General features: G+C 40.9%; 1 protein-coding gene across 16 annotated transcripts in view; it reads left to right on the top strand.

The window, feature by feature from the left end:
- The window catches only part of LOC136853375 (myotubularin-related protein 3), a 108,942-nt gene that overhangs the window by 14,662 nt on the left and 71,199 nt on the right, over positions 1–23,081 (top strand). For 13 of the 16 annotated variants that reach the window (XR_010857439.1, XM_067128804.1, XM_067128803.1 and 10 more), the window contains exons 2-6: positions 8,685–8,755; positions 19,243–19,505; positions 19,688–19,895; positions 20,288–20,466; positions 20,652–20,922. Coding sequence is in view for 15 of the 16 variants with exons in the window: in XM_067128804.1 (XP_066984905.1) it covers positions 8,685–8,755; positions 19,243–19,505; positions 19,688–19,895; positions 20,288–20,466; positions 20,652–20,922 (992 nt within the window). In the remaining variant the exon portion in view is untranslated. Of the gene's footprint in view, positions 1–1,362; positions 1,387–2,283; positions 2,575–8,684; positions 8,756–19,242; positions 19,506–19,687; positions 19,896–20,287; positions 20,467–20,651; positions 20,923–23,081 lie in introns of those variants that run through there. The other 3 variants (XM_067128809.1, XM_067128812.1, XM_067128807.1) reach the window with 3 other exon arrangements.

Genomic DNA, 23,081 nt, shown 5'->3' with positions numbered 1-23,081 from the left:
CTTCCCCCGCGAGCCTCGGGTCTTCGGTGGCCGCGTCGTCGTCAGGGGCACCACGGGATTCCCGAGGGGGATTCCTGTGGCGCGATAAACGCGCGATCACAAATGGCCGATCGGACACCAGCCAGCGGCGGCGGGTGACAGACCACCTCCTCCTCCTCCTCCTCCGTCAGTTGCCTTGCCAGCGAGGCGTGTTCGCCGATGAACCCGCTCGTATTATATCCCAAACGAGGATGCATGGAGCTATAAATTCATTATCCTTAAAGACCGCTTCCTGCGAGGACCTCCGGCAGGGAGCGTTTTTACGTTAGGCTGCCATAGGTCGTTCGATGCATCTTGCCCTTGGGGTTCTGCAGGAGCTGCCTGGGTTGTTATGCCCCCGTCAGCATCTATTTTCCCCTCTTTTCGTTCCTGTTCCGGCATAGGCGTGTTTAGCGTGTTCCTACCTACGGGTTTATTCAGTAGCCTATTGCCTAACCTAGTTAGAAACACTTTTAGGCTTTTGCTGCAGGACTCGGGCGGGCTTTGACCTCAGAGGTCAGTTTTAGGGGAAAAAATTGAACTGTCAGCCAGGTAGGATCAGTTTGGAAGGGGGCTGAGGCTCCACATACTCTCAGAGATAGCCTGTTATTTCACTTTAAGCAGTTATTTGATATTAGTTTTTATGCTATGATCCGTAGTGTCCTTAATATGGTTAATATGAAATTCGTGTTTAGATCTATTGCAAATTTGTTGCCGAGGTATTTACTGTCTTTCACGTTTTAAAATCTAGTGGGCTGGTACTGAACGTGAGCTCGTTGGGATTGATGCTGGTAGGCTATTAAACGGAAGCTTCACAGCGAAAGAAACTAACCTCAGAAATGCTCTAAGGGTAAAACTTGCAATTACCGCTGTACCCCTTAAGTTCGGCAACCTCTAGTTTACGGGCAAAATCGGCGCTGTGTACCGTACAGTACCAGCCCCTTGGTGACGAACGTAAAACATAAGACGCTGACGAAAGATGACGAATATTCCGGGAACCTGACCGCAGTAGTAGTTTCAAGTTTTACTGTTCAAAGCACTTGGTAAAATATAAGGAAATGATACTTTCAAGGTCGAAATGTGGGAATGATTTTAGTAGAAGTTTACCCCCTCAGACTTTAGAGCCCTGTAAAATATCAAGAGGTTCAGATACTTGAAGTTGATTTTAGTAGAAGTTTACCCCCTCAGACTTTAGAGCCCTGTAAAATATCAAGAGGTTCAGATACTTGAAGTTGATTTTGAGGACAAATAAAATAGTTTATGCTTAAGTGACGCTGTCAGTTTCGTATGACAAGTAGATATGTAACCTTTCCGTACTGAAATGGTCATAAAGGAAATTACTGGTTGCAGAAATAGCTTGTGCCGAAGGTAATGACAGGTGTCACGGTATTTTTTATTTTTTAATCTGAATTTTTTGTTGTAGGTTTATGCCAAGTAAACACTGTACACTTAATTGATTAAAAACATCTCTCAGAATATTCTAGCTGAAAATATGAGGGTTCTTTTCTGTCATTTTTATCTTGAGAAAGAAGTTCCTCCTAACAGTTAAATGGCTTTTAACTTCCAAAGCAGAATCTGTTATTTAGCTGGTTAGGTAAATACAGCACTTCTGTCATAAGCGTAGGTCTTCGAATGATAAGACTAAGATTTTAATAAGTTTGTAGCTTGGGCATAGCTATAATTTGTTTTTGTAAGTGATTGCCAGGTTGGGTTGTTACTAAGTAGTTTAAGTTTAATATGAAGGAATCGGTAAACTGTTAACTGGACAGTTTTTTGACTGTCTGATGTTAATTGATTGCACTGTAAACATGTACATAGTCAAACTGGTGAAAAAAGTTGGATCAGTTTCAGTTGAATATTTTAACTTTAAATTCTTTACAAAGTCCTTTTCTTCTGTTACCAAGAACTGATTTGGTGCACTTCCATGCAAAGTTAACTTGTTGGCATCTGTCAGTAAAATTATAGGCTCCATGGTAGGCTAGGAATATTTGAAGTTCAATAGGGTAGATGAAATTTCGTCACAGTTATGCCATGTACACATCAGGATACAGTAATTGATGAAATCAGTTTGTTGTGGCAGGTCTGTGTAATCAGTACTGTGAATGTCTAGTGCCATTTTCATTGCATAAGGAGCCTAGCCCTGTTGTATTGAATGGCTAAAATCCGCGAATACTTAAAACCCCTCTAAAAACACTTAGAACTGCCTATTTTGATAGTTGAGACGCAAGAAAAATAAGAAAATGATTATACTTGAGTATTTTTAATAGTTTTATCACAAAAAATGCGTTTAGTCATGAAAATGATATGAAAATACAGTAATTAGTGAATATCTCTCGGTGAAAAATACCATGAATGGGCGAATTTTCCGCGAATAACGTATACATACAGTTTACAGAGAAGTCCGTGAATCGTGAAACCACGAATACGGGGGGTTCACTGTACACTTGGTGATGATGTATTAAATGTATCCTGTACTGGTATTCAAGAGCATTGCTAAGAAGGAATGATGTAAAGCAGGCTGCCGCATACCCTTGGTTGTTACAAGAAACCTTATAGGTGCGTCAGACACACTAACCCTGTTGAGTTATGCAAGGTGATATAATCTTCAATTTACTGATTGGAGAACATTTGTATGACAACTTATATTAGTATACAAACATGTTTTGTGTATTTATGGGAGTTGGCAGTTCGAGACCCCATGTAGTTGAAATTAAATAGGTCATTACATGTGATTTGGACTTCATGGCAACTAGCTTGGGTTAGTAAATTCAGCTGTTTAGTCTTGCTCACATGTATCTGAAGGATTAAGGTGATGAGTATGTGTAGGGTGGAGTTCATTTTAGTTTTGAGGATTAGCGTTTCCTGTGTAAGGGTGATAAAACTACAATAAAAAGGTTTTCTTGAAAATGTGTAGAAGTTTTGAAAATTACTTGCATTTGTGTGGATGATTGTTAAAAATGTCATTTTATTTTTTTAAACATAGAGAAGCAATAATCTGAAAGTGCCCTTGTCACTTGATGGGTGTTAGGTGAGGTTCATTAAGAGTATTGGCCCTTGGGTTTATGCCAGCTATGATTAAAATATGAAGTATATACAGTGGTTTATCCCAGGAGGTAACAGCAACTTCTGGCTGATGGGACTATTGTATACTAGCCTTGGATTTTCGTTTGGATGGCACCTCTCTTGAAACAAACTTTATTTTGAGCTGAAAGTACTGTATTCTTCTTGCTGTCTACACGAGACGTCTGGAAACTTGACTTTTGCCGTGCCTAACTCATAGCATGTCTTGCTCCCCTGGTCTTATATAATCGCCTTCAGCTCTCAAACGTTCTGGTATATACATAAACATATACTGTACCCGCAGAAATCAGACATAACATAATCTTAGTTAGCTCAACCCAGAACTAACTTGAACCCATTAGGTAACTTTTAAGAAAACCATTTTGACTTGCTTTTAATAATAAATGAAATATACCAAGGTTCTGCTGATATCTTGCAAAACAATTAATTTCCCAAAACGAATTGTATTTTATTGAAATTCCAGGATATAACCAAATATTGGTACTGGGGGTAACTGTGCACAAGAAAAAATCTCTCGCACAAGTTATACTTTGACGTGCTCTGTCCTAGTAACCCAAGAAGTAAGGACTTGGGATGGGACAGTATCGGCTTCAATTTTTTATGGAAAAGAGTTGCCCAGACCATGCACTAGTCCTTTTGAATTGTGGTTTTATAATGAAAAAGATATTGCTTCACTGTTGTTCATAGTAAAACATTTGATCATGGTATAAAACTGGACCTTACTGTATTGAGACAGTTTAATGTTTGTTGTACTGAAGAGTAATTTTAAGTTGACAGAAAAGTCTCGAGATAATTATCTAAGTGGAACTTATTCTAATATTTGAGATAATCTGCCTACCAAAAATTCTTTGGTTTGTTTCTTCATGGAATTAGATGTGTATATGATAAATTGCAAGGCTCTGGAAGGGTTTTTGGGGTACCATGCCTTGGGTTAATCATAATACTATGCCTTCAAGCACTCTGGAATTGATATTGGTGTAGAGATATTACTGCATATTGTGGAAAAATACACAGATGCCTGGGTTGTAAGAGTTGTCTGTGTGAATAGATAGGCTTAAAGCATTACAGTAGTTAGTTATACAACTACAAATTTGAATACTGCTTACAGAGCTTCAGAGTTATAATAATTTATGAACAGTTAAGTTTCTTTAGATTCAGTTGATATAATTGAAGAATTTAAAGTGCTGTTGGTGAAGGTAGCTAGTAGTGTAGGGTATGTGTAGGTATTTGAGTTCAGGGACAACTGTAATGTACTGTAAGTGGCACCTAAAGCATTCTTATTCCTGTGGGACTGCAAACCATTTCCCTTCAGGTAGTAGTATCCTTTGGCTCAAGCTGGAATCAGTCGGTGAAACTAGGTAGGCTACTTGAAGTTACTTGAAGGTATTTGGGGATTCTCATTCCTCCCTCCCTTACTCCTTTAGAGTAGAGTAGAGTGAGGATGCCTTCCTGTCCTCTTGCCAACTGTCATATTGAAACCTTTTGATTTTTATATGATGTTTGTATTTTTGTAACATGGAATTAAACAAGTAAAGTGAACAAAGGGTGCAAGTGGCTGTTTATCCATTTCGTGCCCTTGGTGTTACCGCAATAGTTGTATGTTAGGTGACAAGCCTCTGCTCCAATAGTGCCAACCTGGGTATGTGCGCCTGGTATTTAGTATAGCCCATGCTCATCTTCCCATACATGCTGAGAAGACTGAGATGGAGTTGGGTGAAGAACTGCAAGAATGTATCTTCTTCCTCCTGCTTGTCAGTTGTTTCCTTCGCTTCTCTTAGTCGTCGTCTTCCTTCTGTGGGAAGATGAAGTCTCTTCAGGAGTAATGTCAGATTTTAAATGAACGCTTTCCTTCTTCAGGGGTTGGTGATGGCATTTACTCATCTGTTGGTGGGTAGGTAAGGTTGACTCGGGGTTTTCTTGAGTATGCTTGTGAACCTGTGTCCCCCTCTTTACTTCTGCGATAAGAGGACTGTCATGGACTCTACCCCTGGTACTCGGAGAAGTCTGAAGCTGCTTCCTGCCACAACGAATCTTCTACTGTAGCCAAGAAGAGTAAAACTTGCACATTGAGCGGAGAGATTGGACAAGAACTCTCATGTTTGCTGATGACCAGAACCTGGACTCCCCACATAGCAAAATTCTGTTCACAGCTGCATTTGAGGGGACCAAGGCACAACTAAGGGGGTCATTTTTTACAGGTGTTTGGGCTGAGGATGATCCTCATCTGCACACCAGCTTTTTAGGAAGGCTTGTGCTTTTTAGCCCATAAATTCCAAGACTGGTGAGTCAATATATATTTTTGAGTGATAGCACATCCCAAGTGACGTCAACAAGCATGGGGAAAGGACAATTTCCCTGCACCCATCAGTTTGGGAAGCAGATGTACAGGTGGATGACTGCCATGCCATTAGCCTGGTACATTATTTCTGGGGGGGCTCATTTGATAGACCAGCTCGGCTACTGGGAAACTGTAGTAGAAACTAATAGTTTTTATGCCTTAGGGGATGGTTATTTGAGCTCCTAGAATCACTAATGGTCAATTTGTTTGCCTCAGGACTAACATGAAGCTCTTGGTGTTCAGTTTGCTGGTGCCATGTCCCTGACAGGTCCTTGACCACATTTCCCAGCACTCTAGAGAATCTCTGAACTGCTACTGGGTGGTCAGCTACATGTTAATCACTGTGGGCCTCAGTAACCGTGACAGCTCCTTGTGATCCCATGTTAAGTGGGTTTTCTTATTTTGCTGACACTTGGCAGTCTTCCAGAGAGATTCCCGTTCAGGAAAATGAACCTAAAGCTCCGTCCTCAACCAAGAGAGGGTTTGAATGACCCCGGAAACTACTTCCTGGCCCCATGCTGACTGGAAAACAAATCTGCCAGCTCTTTTGGTCAAGGTTCTCAGAGAATATCCCCCATGGCTCATTGTTTGTCAGTCAGTGGTTTAGAGGTATGATCAAGGGGTAAAAATCCCTCTCAACACACGTGGATGTTGTCCAATATCTCCTGAGAGAGAGAGAGAGAGATTGGGGGTGGGGGCAGCTTTCATGCAGGACTGCTTGGGAGATGTTGGGGTACTGCTGACAATCCAAATGCACCAAGGGAAGTGGGTCATCTGTGATTGGTGTCACAGAAGGGGTCTTGTCCTTGTCTACCTTCATTGAGATGAGTTCCTCTCAGTCTTTGCAGTAAAAGGCTGTTGCTCAGCCTTAAGCCAGGTCTCTAGACTGACAGGCATTGATCTTTCAGTAGTGTCATCTATGGATATGAGGAGCTTCAAGCAGTCTTTGTGCACGAGCCATTGGGAGAGGCTTGGACCAGGAGCTCAAGCTCAAGGTTGCCATTCCGCACTCCTAGCGTAGGTGAAGTAAATTGTGAGTTAAGTGGTTTGTTTTAGTCTTATCTGTTCTGTCCCTTCGAGTGTTGGTATTCTTTTTCATTCTCGTTTGGAAGCGAGCTTAAGGCAAAAACCTCAGAACTCGCCGGTTCCTGACGAGAGATATGAGAGCTTCTCGAGCTTCTCGATTCCCTCCCTCCGAGTCTTTGTTGGTGGTGACTTATTTGTGATGCTTTTAAGGACCCAACTACTTATGGTAGAATGTTGGCACCTTTGGCGACTTTATTACCTGCGAGCATGAAAAATTTGCCTAGGAGCACCCTCTTTCTGTGTCTGTGCAGTAATTGAATTGGATTACGGCTTCTCGGGTGGGTTTGACGTTCATGCAGTTTGGGCTAGATCCGAAGTCGGCGTCTCGGGACTGCCCCTTACTTTTCAGAGTAACTTCAGTAGCCCAGGTAATGAGGACAGGTGTCTAGAAATATCAGATTGCCTTTACTGCATTCTATCTAAGGGACATCATCATCATCTTCCTCCCTGGACTCCTTGTGACTTGTGGAGAGATTGTGTAGATACCCTATCTCCTATTGGACAGAAAAGCATCTCCCAGTGGTACTTGGAGGGGAAAAGTTAGGGTGAATGGCGGAGTGACTTCTCTACTTTCTGCATGTTGTCAATTCTAAAGGTTGTTTGCAGAAACCTTCAAATCCTAGCAACATCCACTTTTTAGCCTTTTACTTTACCTCCATTCCCTTTTCCTTTCTTCAATCTTCGTGTCCAACTTCTCAAACTATTACACTTAATGCAACAGTGGGGTTTTCTTCCAATTTCACCTTTCGACCTTTGTTTAATATTGTTATTGTATGGGTCTAACTATCTGTGTCTCCAAGCACACTCCAGCTCCCTCCATTTTGACTTAGTGCTGAATGGCTGAAATTGCTCCATTGCTTGGCTTTATAGTCTAGTTTTTATACATAAATCAAAATAAGAATTTCCCTTCTCTTTTTATGAGGCAGCAGCTCGGGCTGAATGTATTCTAGATTAGGCACAGATACAGGTAGACCCCATATTTGAGCACCCAGTCCTAGAGCTTCATCAGTGAATAGGACATTTTCCAGTCTCTGTGTTGTAATCAAGAACCCACTGGATTTGCCAAATTGTGCAACATTCCGACTTGTAGGCCCACGCGGGGTCTTTCTGTCTCTTGAAAGTTCTTTCAGATGAGACATAAGGAAATCTGAGTCAGGCACAGGGTCCTATCACTCTGTCACCCGTGCCAGACTGAATAGGTTATAGGAGTCATTGCCATCCTGTTCGCTATTTGGCAAGTTGGGGTATCCTCTACTCACCCCGCTACCTACCTTCATGCCAAGTTTGTAGGTGGTTTTTATACCAAGAAAATACAAATTACTTTTGAAATTTTATTTTTTTTTATTTTTATATATAATCTTTTTATTTAACATTGATATGGACACTATCAAACTTAAGTCATGAGTCAGGCAAGAATCTTTGGAATAAAAGGACATCGGTTGTTTTAACATCATCACTTGCATTCCTTGATAGGTATATTGTTTATATTAATGAATGTATTCCATAGGAGAGTTATGCTTTGTAGTATAGTATGTACATAATCTTGTTAACTAAGAGCTTTAGAAAGAGTTAAAAATTCATTTTTGAAGAAAAACGTATTGTTGTGAAGGCAAAGAATTTGCCCTGACGCAGAAATTGACATACTGTGTAAAGTCTATGAGTAAAAGATTGTAATCTTGGAATAAATTAATGTAATATTCAGAATTACACACAAGTTGGCAGTTGTTAGGTTCCAGGTTCATTCATACTAAACAGAAAATTTGCTTGGCGTAAACACACCTTTACCAGATTAACTCTCTTAGATTGCTATGAAGTGAATTATGCCTGGAACAAAAAATCTCATGTTGATACAAAGCATAGGCTATCTCTGAGTCAAACACACAAAAAATATTTTGAGTGGGAAAAAGGTACAAAGTCAAGGGTCAGTCACCTTTGAACCAGGCAGGCTATCTTACAGGGTTAGATATGGAGGTTACCACTTTGTGCGGGGTACTTACCAGATTATTCCATCAGGTATGAAATATTATCATTCCAGACTTGGATGTAGATAAGGAATGAAATCCATTAATTTAAAGTCTATGATTTAGTGGGCTGTTGCCAATGTATTTCATGACTTAACCAGTGTTCTGTATCAGCATTGATGAAAGTTTTCCTCTTCCAGAGCTAGCAACGGCGTACGGAATGGATGGCGAAGATAGTGGGGGTGGAACAGGAGACACCTCAACATACCAGGTGGGTTGTTTTATACGCTAGAGATTAATGTCGACTTTTCGTGCCTAAAATTTCTACAGTACAGGGTTTTGAAAAATTTCAAGGAGCTCTTGTAAATTCATACAGTTCAAGTGCACCAGTGCTAAATTTTGATGGGTTAGGGCAGGCATTTTCCTGTTGATATTTAATGCTGCTGAACGCAGTTTATACGTCTTCTGTTGGGATGAGAATTCCGCTTAACCCATCTGTTTCTGCCAAAGCAACCTACTGACCTGCTGTTTGCTTTGCTGTCGCAGTGTGACACAGTTCTACCCACAGGAAGTTTTGTTTCGAAGTAGATAGGCCTTCCTGCAACCTCTTTCATTCCTTTTACTGTACCTCCTTTCATGTTCTCCTTCCATCTGACCTTTCTCCCCCCCTCTAACAGTTGTTTTCATAGTACAACCATAAGGTTTTCCTCCTGTTACACCTTTCAAACCTCCTTATTGTCTATTTCCCTTTCAGCCCCAAATGACCTTATAGGTCCCAGTGCTTGTCTTTTGGCCCTATTCCTATGTCCTTTTCTCTCCATGTCCAATATTACGTTAGGTTAGTCTTTCTGGTACCTCTGCCCTAATCATTGAAGGGCTAGGCTGCGTTGTGGTGGAAACTTTACTATTTTTTTGTGGATGTGGCCTTGGTATTTGTAACAGTTATAGTAAAGGACATCATGTACTGTAAATCAATTTTAGCCTAAAAAATCGATTCTCTAACTTCTCTGTAGTTTTTGGTCTTATGAAAAAAATTCAAATACCTGTGCCTACACCCCTACATTGGCTACTTGACGTGAAGGGATCTAATTTGGTATACAGGCAGTCCCTGGTTTACAACGGGGGTTCCGTTTTTACGCCGCGTCGTAAACCGAAAAATCGTTGAAAATCGTCAAAAATCATAAAAAAACCTTACTTTTAATGCTCTGGGTGCATGAAAACGATGTAAACTGCATTTTTATTGAGTTTTTCATCAAAAAAACCTTCAAATTATGATCCATCGGATCAGCGTACGACGCGCCGTAACCCCGGAATGTGCGTCGTAAACCGGGAAATAATTTCTGATGAATATATTTGATAAGCGTCGTAACCTCGGAACGTCGTAAGCCGGACCCGTCGTAAACCGGGGACTGCCTGTATAGCCCTTTCAATAACCTTAGTAGTCTTTGAACAAGTAAAGTTCTCTGAGTAAATATTAGCTGGGAAAAAAATTACTGATGCTCCTCAACTAAAGAAGAAGAAAAAGTAAAGACACTCCTCCACTCGAGAACTGTCAACTTACGAACTTTCGGAGATACAGTACGAACAACCGTGATCGTAAATTATATATATCATTCGTATTCTTAAAATACTCAGTAAAATATAGTACAGTGCTAGTATTGTGTTTTAGTTATGAGAAAATATAAGTAGTGCTGTATGTATTGACTTTGTGTATATCAAGTCGGACTTACGAACAATTCAAGATTCGAACAGCCGTTTGGAATGTAACGTCGTAAGTAGAGGAGAGTCCGTACATTTTCATTTTACTTCGTTGTCACCGAAGAAAATCTTCCAAAATTCAGTTCTTTCAGATATAAACGCAAGCGACACATGCCGTCTTTCAGACAGGGTTAAGCGTACCAATTGTAACGTGATGAAATTTATTGAAATGTGATGTATGACAAAGCTTTCTCATACCAGTGGGTGGAGGGGATAGTTCTGTTTGGGATATATTTGTGCAATAAAATGTTATTGTTTGTATAACATTTCCCATTATGTTGTTTCATTTATCTCTTAACAGAGATTAAAAAATTGCACAAGCCTGTGTCCAGAATTACACGAGTTGTAGAATACTGCGACAATTGTAGCCCCATCCATTTGCACACGCTCGGTGTTGGTCAGGAAAATAGCTGGGCAGTTTAGACTGGCCTCTACTATGTAACCTAAAAAATTTTAAGTTTGCTTTGGAAAAGCATAGTAATATTAAAATGAACTTGAAATCAAACAAAATATTTTGTAAGTAAATGAACGGAAAAAACTACAGTGATCAAAATATGCTGTACCAGCCAAGCCACACCACTTAATACATTGGGAGTCAATTGTGTGCATGCACCAGCCAAAACAAAGCCATCAGCTTGTTGACTGATGCCACCTAATTTTTGTTTGTTTTCAACATTTGACCGGTCAGAATTTAGGCGTGTCTTTGACACCGGGAAATACGGTAATTACTCGGGATGAACCGTACCTACTGTTAAAGGTAGCATATACCTCTGCACTGATAGGCTAGTTGGCTTGTGTGGTTTTTGTGGCCAAAGGGGGATGGTGTCGTCTTTTAGGAGCAGGAGTTGTTTTCTATCGAGTCTATTGTTTCAAGTTGCCAACTCTGTCGATGGTATTCCAAAGGCCAAGGATTTGTTGCTTCGTCTAGCTCAGTCTTGGTGCATTAGGAATTTCAGTTGACTTCCCGCACTACTCCTCACAATTTGCAGGCTTTTCTGTCAGATGAAGAATAGGCACCACTTGCTGTTTCGTGTAGAATTTTAGCCTTGAAGGAAGCTTCTTACATGGTTATAGCTCTTTCTTGAAACACATGGCCTCACCGGAGAATTTTTCAGAATAAGTGGGCTCGATCGCAGTGCAGTCCTGGCATTACAGATTGGAATTTGCAGCAAATGTTCATCAAACTTTTAAGTAAATCCAGGACCCACCGTTGTCACCAGGTTCTAGATGAGGGACACCAAAACGACAAATTCTTAATCCTACATCCAGGTTTCGTTATTTTTTCCCCCCTCAGTCTTGTAACACAAAACGAGTGATGACTAGTCTTGGTACTTGACTTAGAGTGGTCACCACTATCCTGGTAAACCTTACAGAGATGTTAGGTTGGTGGAAATACTGTCAAAGATTCTTAGGAGGTTTATCCCTAAGAGCTTGGTATCTCGGGTGTATGGAAGAGTTTGTACATGCAGACATCTGGTCAGAAACTAAGTTATAGCAGAAAGATTGCGTTTGTTCTGTGTTTGGGCAAAAGTGAACAGCGTTGTATTGGTTCTCTAGTTCATTGTGTGGAAGGGCAAAGTTTTTGGCAGTTGAGGATTCAGGAAGGACAGATTCTTCCTGTGGAGTGGTCATTACACCCATGAGTCCAACAGCCACTTTTGGAATTGGAGGAGATCTTGAATGTGAACTAATTAGCTTGTGGATGAACAGGATTACCAGCCTGCTACTACAGCTTTCAGGGCCCCTACGTTTGAGCAGGGGATGCATATGTTCAACTTAGGCCCAGTTCAAATGCATATGCCTTCCCCCATTATCTGCTATAAGGTAAATATAGAACAAAATTTGAGTACAAGAATTCCTCAATAACTTGTGTAGAGCACTAGTAGCCTCAGGAGGGACTGATTTCGGTAGGTCTCTTTCGCATCCTTCAGCAGAAGAAGAAAGACTCAGACTACCGAATTCTGTGTGGTTCTACTAACTTCCACATCCCACACTTAACACCGCTTGGAGATGCTCAACCGTCTCCTCCTGTTAAGGAGGTTTTAGAAGTATCTTGAATTCTGTCGTTAAGTGGAGAAACAACTGTGGGCTTGTATCAGAAGCAGCTGGTTGTGCATTGCTCTGGGTGTTGTTCTAGAGGAATTTTTAGCACCTATACCCCTTTAGACATCAAGGTTTCTCTATTTTCTTAGATAATGCAAACATTTTTCACTGCTGCGGACTGTCACTCGATGGGCTGGAGTTCAATTCCCCGGCCGGCTGATGAAGAGGTAGAGGAATTTATTTCTGGTGATAGAAATTCATTTCTCGCTATAATGTGGTTCGGATTCCACAATAAGCTGTAGGTCCCGTTGCTAAGTACCCAATTGGTTCTTAGCCACGTAAAATAAGTCTAATCCTTCAGGCCAGCCCTAGGAGAGCTGTTAATCAGCTCAGTGGTCTGGTAAAACTAAGGTATACTTAACTTAGAGGTTATAGTTCTATACTTTCCTTAGTATTGCGTGATGTGCAGTTGAATCTGGCAATCTCTTTGGAATTTAGACGTAGTTTTAACAAATTTTGTCTGCAGATCCTTTTGGGACTCTGGAATCAGTTCCATTTGAAGTCTTGACTATGACATAATTTATGTTAGCACTGTCGTCATTGAAAAGAGTGAGTTTATTGCAAGCACTCTTCTATAAGGCTGTTGCAAAGGGAATGCCATTTTCTTTTTTGCCTTGGAGCTGAGAATAATGTTCAGGCCAAGTTTTTGCGAGAACTGTAATAATTCGAATTTTAACCTCCTTGTTGGGGAAGAAGAGGAACCACTTTTCTGTCCCGGTGGGTCAGTTAAAACTTACTTAGATAGATTAAGCCTGGAAGAGGCAGTTATCCTTTTGTGTTGTGATTTTAGAAACCTTCCTTTTTCAAAAAGGTTAAGCCTGGAGGAGGCAAAGGTAATCTTTTGTTTCGTGGATTTAGAAAACATAGAACGTCTTCGTCAAAAAAATATAACGTTCTCTATGATGTATTTGATCAGGCTAGCACATGAGAGCTAGTTCCATACCTTTTACCATTATTGGAGGCAAACATTCATGATGTAAGAGCAGTTGCAACTTCATTTAATTTTATGACAAGTGTGTTGCTGGAGGGTGCGATTAATGCGGCACACTAACGATGCAACTTTGTTTTTGTCGCTCACTACCTTAAGCACGCAGAGTTGTCTGAAAATAGTAAAGCCTCCAGTCTGTTAGAAGTAGTGGGTAAAGTCTTTTCTTGAACCAAAGAGAGAGCAATCTTTTAGGTGCCTTGTTAAATCCTGGGCCTTGAAATTTTGGGGAGCACGAAGGTATATGCATTGTATGAGTGTACCTGTATATCATAAAGGTATATTAATTTTATTTGACGTGTTTTTGGGGCTTTTGTACCCAGAAAGGATGCCAGATCAAGTAAGGAAGGTTTGGGTTTCATGCAAGAAACCTTTAGCTCGAATGGCTGAGCAGGTTCATTCTCGCTGCACTACCCCCCATCCTGTTTTCGTTGTGGGAATTGGCTATCTTTAGCTGTAAGTAATATTCACCCCAAACAGTATAAATTTTCATAATAAAATTTATTTGAATATGTACTTAATGTTAAAGTAGACCCCACACAACGTTCCCACTACTAGTGGGCTGTCGAGGAGAATTCTGACAAGCTAAATTATTCAAAACACACCTGCTGGAGAACAGGTGTACCTGACAGTCATTCAGCCAACCACTCGGTCTTCTTTTGTTTGAATGCTGACTCACCTGTCGGTGCAGAAACATAAGCTACCTTTAACAGTAGGTAAGTATCCAGATAATAAATTTTTTATGAAAATTTATATTTTTTCAATACAGTTTAGCAGGATTTATTATGTTTTAACAAACCGTACTATGGAATTTATTATGTATTTTAACAACAATGCTGAAGAAGTGTCATGCTTCAGTGTGTGGGAGTGGTTGTGGAAAATTCCCCCATATCTGTAAAAAGTACAAAAAATTTCAATATAATAATATACCTCATTATGCTGCCACGTACCTTCTTTCGGATATCGGCAGTCTCCCCCTTCCCCCCTGAACAACATTAAAATATCTGAAAATCATTTCATGGAACTAGAATATTAAGCATTATAATGAACTCGGGGATTTCGTCTAGAAGCCAAAACAAAATATTTATATTCCATGGGGTCTTTTTCTCTAAATCAGTGGCCAGCAACAGACAAAGATTTAAGACAACACAGAACCTCAGGGAGGAGAAACACTTAAGGGAGGGATAATAAAACCAAGAACAACTTATCACAAAAACTCATTAAAAGTCACCAAAAAGATGCCCCCAAAAGAAACTGATCTAGGAACTGGAAAAATCAGACACTTATCAATCTCACTCACTACCTTCCTTTTCTCAGCTAACAATCACACCAATATAGAACTAGGAAAAAAGGTAAAAAACAAGAATTACCCAGTGGCAATAGTAAAGACTCATTATAGCAAGGAAACTAGATTGGAAAGTATCCTTAGAAGTAATGATCTTGAACACAGTAATTGATACAGCAAACTTGACAGTTAAGCTTCCACCTTTAGCATAATGTGTACAATGCTCATGGTGTATTCAGCTGACCTAAGGGGATTTCCACATAAACAGGCATTCCCTGGTTATTGGCAGGGGTTCCGTTCTGACGGTGTGGCGATAAACGAAAATCGCCGTTTTTCAGTTATTGGCACCAATGTTAAGTGTATTGGCTCCAATACGCGATTATCAGCACAGATAAGCGGAAATCGACGCCGATTGTCGTCGCTCCAAAAAACCGGATCGCCAATAACCGGCGGCTGTCTGTAGTGGGAAGTTGAGCAGTTGAGGATCCTGCCCAATGGGGTAATCCACTAAATGATGATGGTAATTGTAGAGAACTAAACAAGGTATGCTCACCCTTAACACATTCTGGCTCACTTGACCAGTAAGTCCCTGTAGTCAAGTGAGGGTGATCTAAAAGCAATGATAAGCACTCTGGTGGACATTGCAAACACTGAAGATGAAACTTTCACTCGTTGGGATTTGAAAAAGTGGAGAACAAGCCATTAAATGAGGACCACTACGCAGTTATACACAAAACCCTTCGAGCGGAATCAAAGGGCCCTAAACCAGTTTCTTGTAAAATATACAAAAGGAAAATTTACTCAACAAAAAAATAATCTTTGAATAATTTGTTACAGCGTATATGACGCAGTACAGTATTATGTCCGTGCACATTTATTTGCCATGTTGTCAGGTTGTGCAACTGCACTGTTGTTAGTCACTCGCAGTCGGTATGGTTTGCGTATGTGAAAAGTTACTTACCAAGAAGATGATTGCTGAGGTTAGGAAGTGTAAGACTTAAGCACTTGCTAGAGCTTAAAGCCAGATGGCCATATAATAATGCTTCTAGGCTAAAAATCTACAGCCTTTTTAATGTGAGATTCTTAAATTAAAGAATGTTTATTCTTAAGTTTAATCAGAGAGAAGTGCTGTATGCTAATAGTAAGCATGTCAGGCATATTATCAGTCTGAAGAGTCCAATAATTCTGAGTTAAATCCAAGAGGAATCCTGAGTTGAATTCAAGAGGCACAGGATTCATTTAGGCAGAAATTGAGGGCTTGCAAGGATTGGAAGTAGATGCAGAAGATGCCGTAGAATGATACAGATAGTGAAAAGGGAAACTGAGAGGATTTTGATAAAAGAGCTACAGAGAGGAGTTGAATTGAAATTTAGGCACAGAGGAAAAAAGCAAAGATAAGAGAAGGTAACACCTTGTAAAAGATTGACGTAAACTGGAGATGGTCTGATTTTCATAAGCATCTCTTAAACAGAAAATGAAAGCGGGTATTTGGGAAGGTCGGGAGGTGCTGGCGATGAAGAATAGAAGGTAAGAATGCTGTAAGCGAAATAAAAAATTGCAAAGCCCTAGGTCCATCAGAGATGCAAATTGTAATGTTGAAGGTATTTTGTTTACAGGGGAAAGAATGGGTACTGGAACCTAAGGGCAATCTGGGAGGAGGAAGTAAAGCCAAATGACTGGGAAGAGAGTCTGGTGGTAAATGCTTAAACAGAAGGGAGATATTGATGGGGTGTGGTAATTAAAGGTGAATCAAGCTAAAAGAACATTGTTGAAGATTTAGAAAGATTGCTCAGTGATGGACTACTACCAGCTGTGAAGATTGATGAACAAAAGTATGGTTTTGTTAAAGGGAGAGGTACACAGTTGATGCCATCTTTGTATTAAGCCAGTTACAGGAAAAGAGGCTGGAAGGTAATCTGTAGTTCTGCTGTGCATCAAGAGGAAGATTCTTGAATGTTTAGGTTGGTTGAAATGTATAAAAGAACAATGACAGCATTAATAACAGCCAGTGGCAAAACTCATGTTTGTAGTTGGTTTACATCAGGGATCAGTGCTTAACCCATTTCTGTTTGTACTGGTTATGGATGTACTGAGTGAAGGGATTAGGAATGAAAAATCTATGGGAATTGTTCTATGCAGATGGTATGATGATTATAGCAGAGACTGAAGAAGAATCACAAAGAAGGGTAAGAGAATGGCGGGAATCTCTCGAATGGGGTGGTATGAAGATAAAAGTGGGTTAAGGTGTTCAGCAAGCAGGAAGGGGTTAGGTTATATATAAAAGATTAAAGTGGCCCAGATAAAAAACAAGCAGAGAATTTCAAGTACATAGGGTCTCCTTAAAGCCAGGAGGGAGGTGGCAAGGATAGTGTGATAGAAGAATGCCCAGTTAAGTTAAAGATCTGTTTTACTGTAATCGGATCTATGATGTTGTTTGGTTCAGAAACATGGGCATTAAGAAGGAAGGTGTGACAGAAGCTGGTGTGAATAGAAATTAAATTGCTGAGGTGGTCTTGAAAGGGGGGTCGGGTGTCTAGCTGCATTAGAGGCTAGAAAATGAAGTTAGAAGTGCAGGAGTTGTAAAGATATTGATGTGATAAGAACTGAGACTGGAATGGTATGGGCATGGGGTAAGGATGAGGGAAGAGTTAGGGGTGAAGAGGGCTTGGAAGGAACCTGTTAGGGGTAGGGGGTCGAGAGGGAGGCAAAGAATTAGTAGGTGAGATAAAGTGTGGGAGGATTTAAGTAGAAGGCATAATGCTGATGATGTGTGTGCATCTTGTACGTTATAACAAACCTCTCCACTTCTTTTCACCAACACCACCCCCCTCTGACTCTTGTCTTCAGAGACTCCAGTTCTGGGATGCAAACTATATTCATCCCATAGTAGCACATGATGGATGTAGATGTGTTGACACTGTAAATTGTTCACCAGATTTGGTGTGTCCCCCAGATGTGAACTTTTAACTTGATGGGCATATATTTGCTTGTAAATATCCGTATGACATTAATTATATAGTAGTGACTCCTGTATATGGTGTATTATGATGTGGAGGACATTTCTTGATACTGTTGCAAATGTTTTTGAGGGGACAGGATAATGGGATTTGTAGATATTGTAAAGAAAATGTAAAAATTTAAAACAGCATTTCTGTAACTTTCTTCCCTATTTTGTCACTACATAGTACAGTACTGTGTATATGCTTATAAATAACACAGAATTAAGTGTACCTGTATAGTACTGTACACAAACACTGAAACACATTATGAAAATAAAAAAAGGATACGTTACAGTATTTTACAATACAGAAAAACCCCCCGTATTCGCGTTCTCATGATTCGCGGACTCAAGTGTTCGCGAATTCCTCTGTGGAACGTATCTACCCATTATTCGCGGTATTTTTCACTGAGAAATATTCACTGATAACTGCATTTTCATATTTTCATGACTGAATGCACGTTTTGTGATAAAACTATTAAAATACTCAGGTATAAGCATTTTTAGAGGGTTTTTCTTGCGTCTAAACTATCAAAATAGGCAGTTGTAAGTGTTTTTAGAGGGGTTTTAAGTATTCGCAGATTTTATTCTCTCTCTCTCTCTCTCTCTCTCTCTCTCTCTCTCTCTCTCTCTCTCTCTCTCTCTCTCTCTCTCTCTCTCTCTCTCTCTCTCTCTCTGTGCATCGTTACACAAAAGTTTAAGTGAGCATTGCTAATCTATCTACATTAATTCTCTGCAGCACGAATTTGATACTGCTTTTAGCCGTGATGTGTGTGGAAGTTTAGTCATTAAAACTACTGTAGGTAATTTGAAAAGCTTGGTGTCAGCTGCTATGCTGAAGCGAAGGATGATAGAGAATTCTTGACAGATGTAATTTCCTTTGGTGTGGTTTAATGGCAGGCTTGCTCCAAGGTTGATGATAACAGGTGGGAGCAGGTGTATGTGACAGGTGTCCCATGTGAACACTTGACTTGGTGGCTTTGACTTGTTACTGTGGACTACTTTAATGGTTTTTTTTTTTTTTTTTTTTTTTTTTTTTGTATAGTGGTAAGTTTGTTAGCCTTGAAATTTTTAGTTTTGATAAGCACATGACTGTATGTGTCTATTGTATAGTTACTATGTAAATTAGGTTAATGTTATACACCATAACTACAGTTGTATGAGCATTTTTTTGTAGGAAGTTTTATATACTTGCTTGTGGATACAGATGTGTGTTGTGCCTATTATATTCCTTAAGTGATTTTTTTTTTTTTTTTTTTTTTTGTAAATAATTAGGTGCCTAATGGATTTCTAGTTTTTTGGTAGATTCCGTGAAATTGCCATGAAGAGTTCGCGTATTGTGTGAATCTTTGTAAGTCAGTTTTAAGAATGATGAACACGTGAGGTAGTGTGCAGTTTGAAGGCACAACAAATTTGTATGAAAGCAGCTTTTGATGGTTTTGTTGCCTCGTCATTCTTGGTAATAAAGTTTTCTAGTGGCATGGTCTTCAGGAGATGAAGTAAGAATATGTTATCAGTGTAGATTATAAACTTTGGTATTGTTTTTATGCCTAACAAGAGTTTCACGTGACTATAAGGACTAATTACTTTCTGTTGTATCAACACTTAATTATTACTTTCTATTGACAGGTGTTAGCAGCTCAAGATTCCTACCCAAAGCAGATCTGCCAGTATGATGAACCTTCGCTTTCCATCCCTTTCAACCCATTAGCTGGAGAGTACGCCAAGTATGTTGGTCGCACAACTGACGGACTCATCGCCCTTTCGAATTATCGACTTTTCCTGCAGCAGCGTGAAACCACTTACCACATTCCCCTAGGAGTGATAGAATCAGTTGACAACAGGGATATTTTGTTCCTCTTTCTTATGTGCAAAGATACCAAGTCCTACAAGTAAGAAAATAAGTACTCTACTTCGTTTGCATGCCTCGGGTACTCTTGTTGTCCTTGCTTATTGACATTTTAAATCTTGAATAACTTGAAGAGATTGTGATTTGCATAAAATGATGTATAGATTTTTTAAATTATATTACTATGTTTACTTCACGCATAAAATTTCCCTCGACGTTCCGTAGGTGTACTTTTCCGAGCACGGAAGTTTGTGCAGAATGGCACCGAAGACTGACCAAGGCGTTGAGTCTCCCTCCGCGTCTGGAGAATGTCTTTTCCTTTGCCTTCTACATGTGGATGGCTGAGGATAATCCTGATTTGCATAATGCTTTGCTAGACCCAGAAGTACCTCAGTCTTATGCTGCTAAGGCTGAAAGAATGTTTGATGATGAGGTAAGATATCTTTTTTTTTTTTTTTTTCCAAGTTATATTAAAGCATGAGCCATGTAAGTGTAGTGTCAAAATTATTAGAGATGTTTCATATTGTAAGCATATAGTTAAGCAAGTAGTGGAGTTTGTTGTGCTGAGTGAACATTCAGAAGAAGCCAAGTGTGCTTCCTAAGGTATTTGTCAAAGTTTGTTCCGCGGATAGTGTAATGCGTTTATCAAAATCTGATGAACAGAATTATTTTTCACAAACCATACAGAAACCTGAACATTGTTCAGTAGTTAGGGACAGTAGAAAAGTTAAGAGTGAAACTATCTGGATTGGGAGTGTGATATTTCTGATTTGTTCTTTTTCCCGCCCAGAAACATTAATCGTTGTTTCAAATTTTGTTCTTCAGGTTCGGCGCCTTGGTTTTGACTTGGGTGGTGCATGGCGCATTTCCATGGCTAACACAGATTACCAGCTGTGTTCAACCTACCCTCGCAAGTTGGTGGTTCCAGCTTCAATAAATGACAACATCCTAGAGTCTGTAGCACGTTTCAGGTCTGCCAGGAGGATACCGGCAGTTGTTTGGAGGTAAGAATGTGTTTGAAGTTTCGTTTGCAAATTGAAATAAGGTGAATTGTTTTGCTTTCAAAGATGCGTCAAAATTCTAGTTGTTCCCATCTGTTTCAGCTGTTGTTGGTATGTTTATCGTGAAAAGGTGTTTTATTAAAGGAGTCCTTATAGCCTTGATATACATTGATATACTCTTTGCACAGGCATTCCAATGGTGCAGTAATTGCCCGCAGCAGTCAACCAGAAGTGGGTTGGTTAGGCTGGCGATCAAGTGAAGACGAAGATTTGATCAAAGCGGTGTCTGAAGCTTGTGCTTATGACAGCCCAGTTGATGGTTCTCCTAACAGCATCAACGGTGTGGTTGGCAGTCAGTTACTGCCACCCAATTCTGGAGAAAAAGAAGCTGTCACCCCTGTGTCTGATATTCCCTCTCTGTGTGATTTACCAGAGGCCAAAGCTCAGACTGACATAAAAGTAAGTTTCCATGTATTGCATATGTATTTGCTAAGTGTTACGAGTAAAGTGAGCTCCAGTTTCTGTTTTTCTTTTGAAAGAAGTTGGGAAAATTTTACCGGTTTGAATGCAGCGAGTAAGACAAATATTACTGGGATCTGAATTGCATGGGTCTTGTTACTTTGTATTCATAGATTTTATACATGAACTTACCTGTTGTTTACATATAGCTGTAATTCTCGATCTCGACAGAAAATTCAAAACTGGCGGTCCCGCTAATATATGGTCAGGTGATACGACTACCCCGCCCTCTACCGGGGTACCTGGATCCATTTCCATCAACAACTAATCATATTTTCTCTGTCGGGCCGGCGACTAGTCGTCTGCTCCTCTTCAGGAAATTCATCGGTGCTTTTTCGTTTCTTCTTTGGTGAAGTACCCACTTTTGTTGACGGTTCTGGCTTGGTTTTTGGCTTTGGTTGAGATTTTTCTAGTTATGTCTGATTCAGGATCTCAAATTAGATATTGCGGGGGTTGTAAAACTCGAATGTCTCGGTCTAACATAGACCCTCACTCTTCTTGCTCTAACTGTAGAGGGAAATTGTGCACGAATCTGGATAGATGTGATGAATGTTCGTCTTTGTCTGTGCTTGATTGGCAAAAGTTGGCTAAGTATCAGGCAAAATTAAGTAAAGATAGGGCACGTAAGGCTTGCCAGAAGTTCCTCCCAGAGTAGGAGTAGTATTGCCTCTTGTGCTGTTCCTGTTACCCCTCCTGTTCCTATTCCTGCCCCGAACCTGTTGTTTCCGAACCCACTACCGTGTCAGACCTTCGGGCAGAATTTGATGGTAAGATTTCGGCTCTTTTCTCTGCGATAGAGAAGATTGGCCAGGATGTGAGTGCGATGTCTAGACATCGAAGTGTTGCGAGTGATAGTGTTGTGGAGGAGGTGACTGTTCGTCCCCCTCGTTCTCCTAGGTCGAGGCCTCTGTCCGGCTCCCAGGGCTCAGGGAGAAGACATGCCGAAAGCCGAAGGGAGGCGAGTGGGGTCTGCTCACGAGCAGTTGCTCCCTCTAACAGTCCTGTTGCGTCCCAGGCTGTTGCAGCTCGCTATAGTAAAAGCGATGCGGAAGTGTCTTCTTGTGCTTCTGTTTCGTCGAGGAGGAGTTGGAAGCAGTCAGAGTCTAGTAGGCCGCTGAAGAGACACAGAGCTTCCTCTCCAAGTCAAGTTCCTATCAAGAAACCTTTGGCACGTTCTCCTCTTCCGTCTTGTAGCTTTTGGGATAGCCCAGAGATCTCTTCTTCTTCAGGCAGTCCGGATGTACGTTCTACGGATCGTAAGAGAGCGCCGGATCCTCCTGTTAGCATGCAAGTAGCGGCTTCCTTCCCGTTGGATCCCAAGTCGGCTTTTATGCCTCCGGTTCCTGGCCCCCTTTCGCAAGAGGACAAATTGGACAAGATTTTGAGACTTTTCGAAGGTTTTAAAGCTCCAGCTCTTCAGGTTCCTTCTGCAACTGAGGCTCCGGTCTCTGCTCCCGCTCACGCACCTGGCGCCGCTTCGCTTCGCGACGCCTGACTCCGCTTCCTTTCATGGCGCCTGGCTCCGCTTCCGATCGCGCTCCTGGCGCCACTTCCGCCCGCACCGGCCGAACTCACGACGCTACTTTGGCGCTTGGCGCCTCTCCAAAACACGTTTCCAAGGCGCACAATGTTTGCGCTTCTAGCGCTACCATGGTTTTTGGCGCCTCTTTGGCTCTCGGATCTTCTAAGGCTCCTGACTCCTCTCAAGCTCATGTTTCGGATACGCTTGACGCGGGTCGGGCTCTTGGCGCCTCGGTGACGTTGGCGATAATCAAGAGGATAACGCAAGTTTGGCTCCCGGAGACGTTTCTATCCGCGGTGCTCCAACTGCTTCAGAGATTCTCTCCCCAGTTTCGATGTTTGAAGTAGATGATGTTCCGTCTGCTCCTACTTCCAACTTTAAGCATCTCTTACAACTTTTTGAAGAACTTTTTCAAGAAGACTTTGCTCCAGCTTCCCCTTCGTCTCCGACTACGCAGTTTGCCAAGGATTTTAAACCTCCTTCCTCTAGATTTCTGAAGCTGGTCCTGTCTGTTTTAGTGAAAAGAGCTCTCCGAAGGCAAGAAGGATGGTTGAGCAAGAAAAGATCTCAGGGTAAA

The sequence above is a fragment of the Macrobrachium rosenbergii genome, chromosome 27 (assembly GCF_040412425.1).
Source record: "Macrobrachium rosenbergii isolate ZJJX-2024 chromosome 27, ASM4041242v1, whole genome shotgun sequence".
In the NCBI taxonomy this organism is placed as follows: domain Eukaryota; kingdom Metazoa; phylum Arthropoda; class Malacostraca; order Decapoda; family Palaemonidae; genus Macrobrachium; species Macrobrachium rosenbergii.
This window is presented reverse-complemented; position numbering and strand designations above follow the sequence as displayed.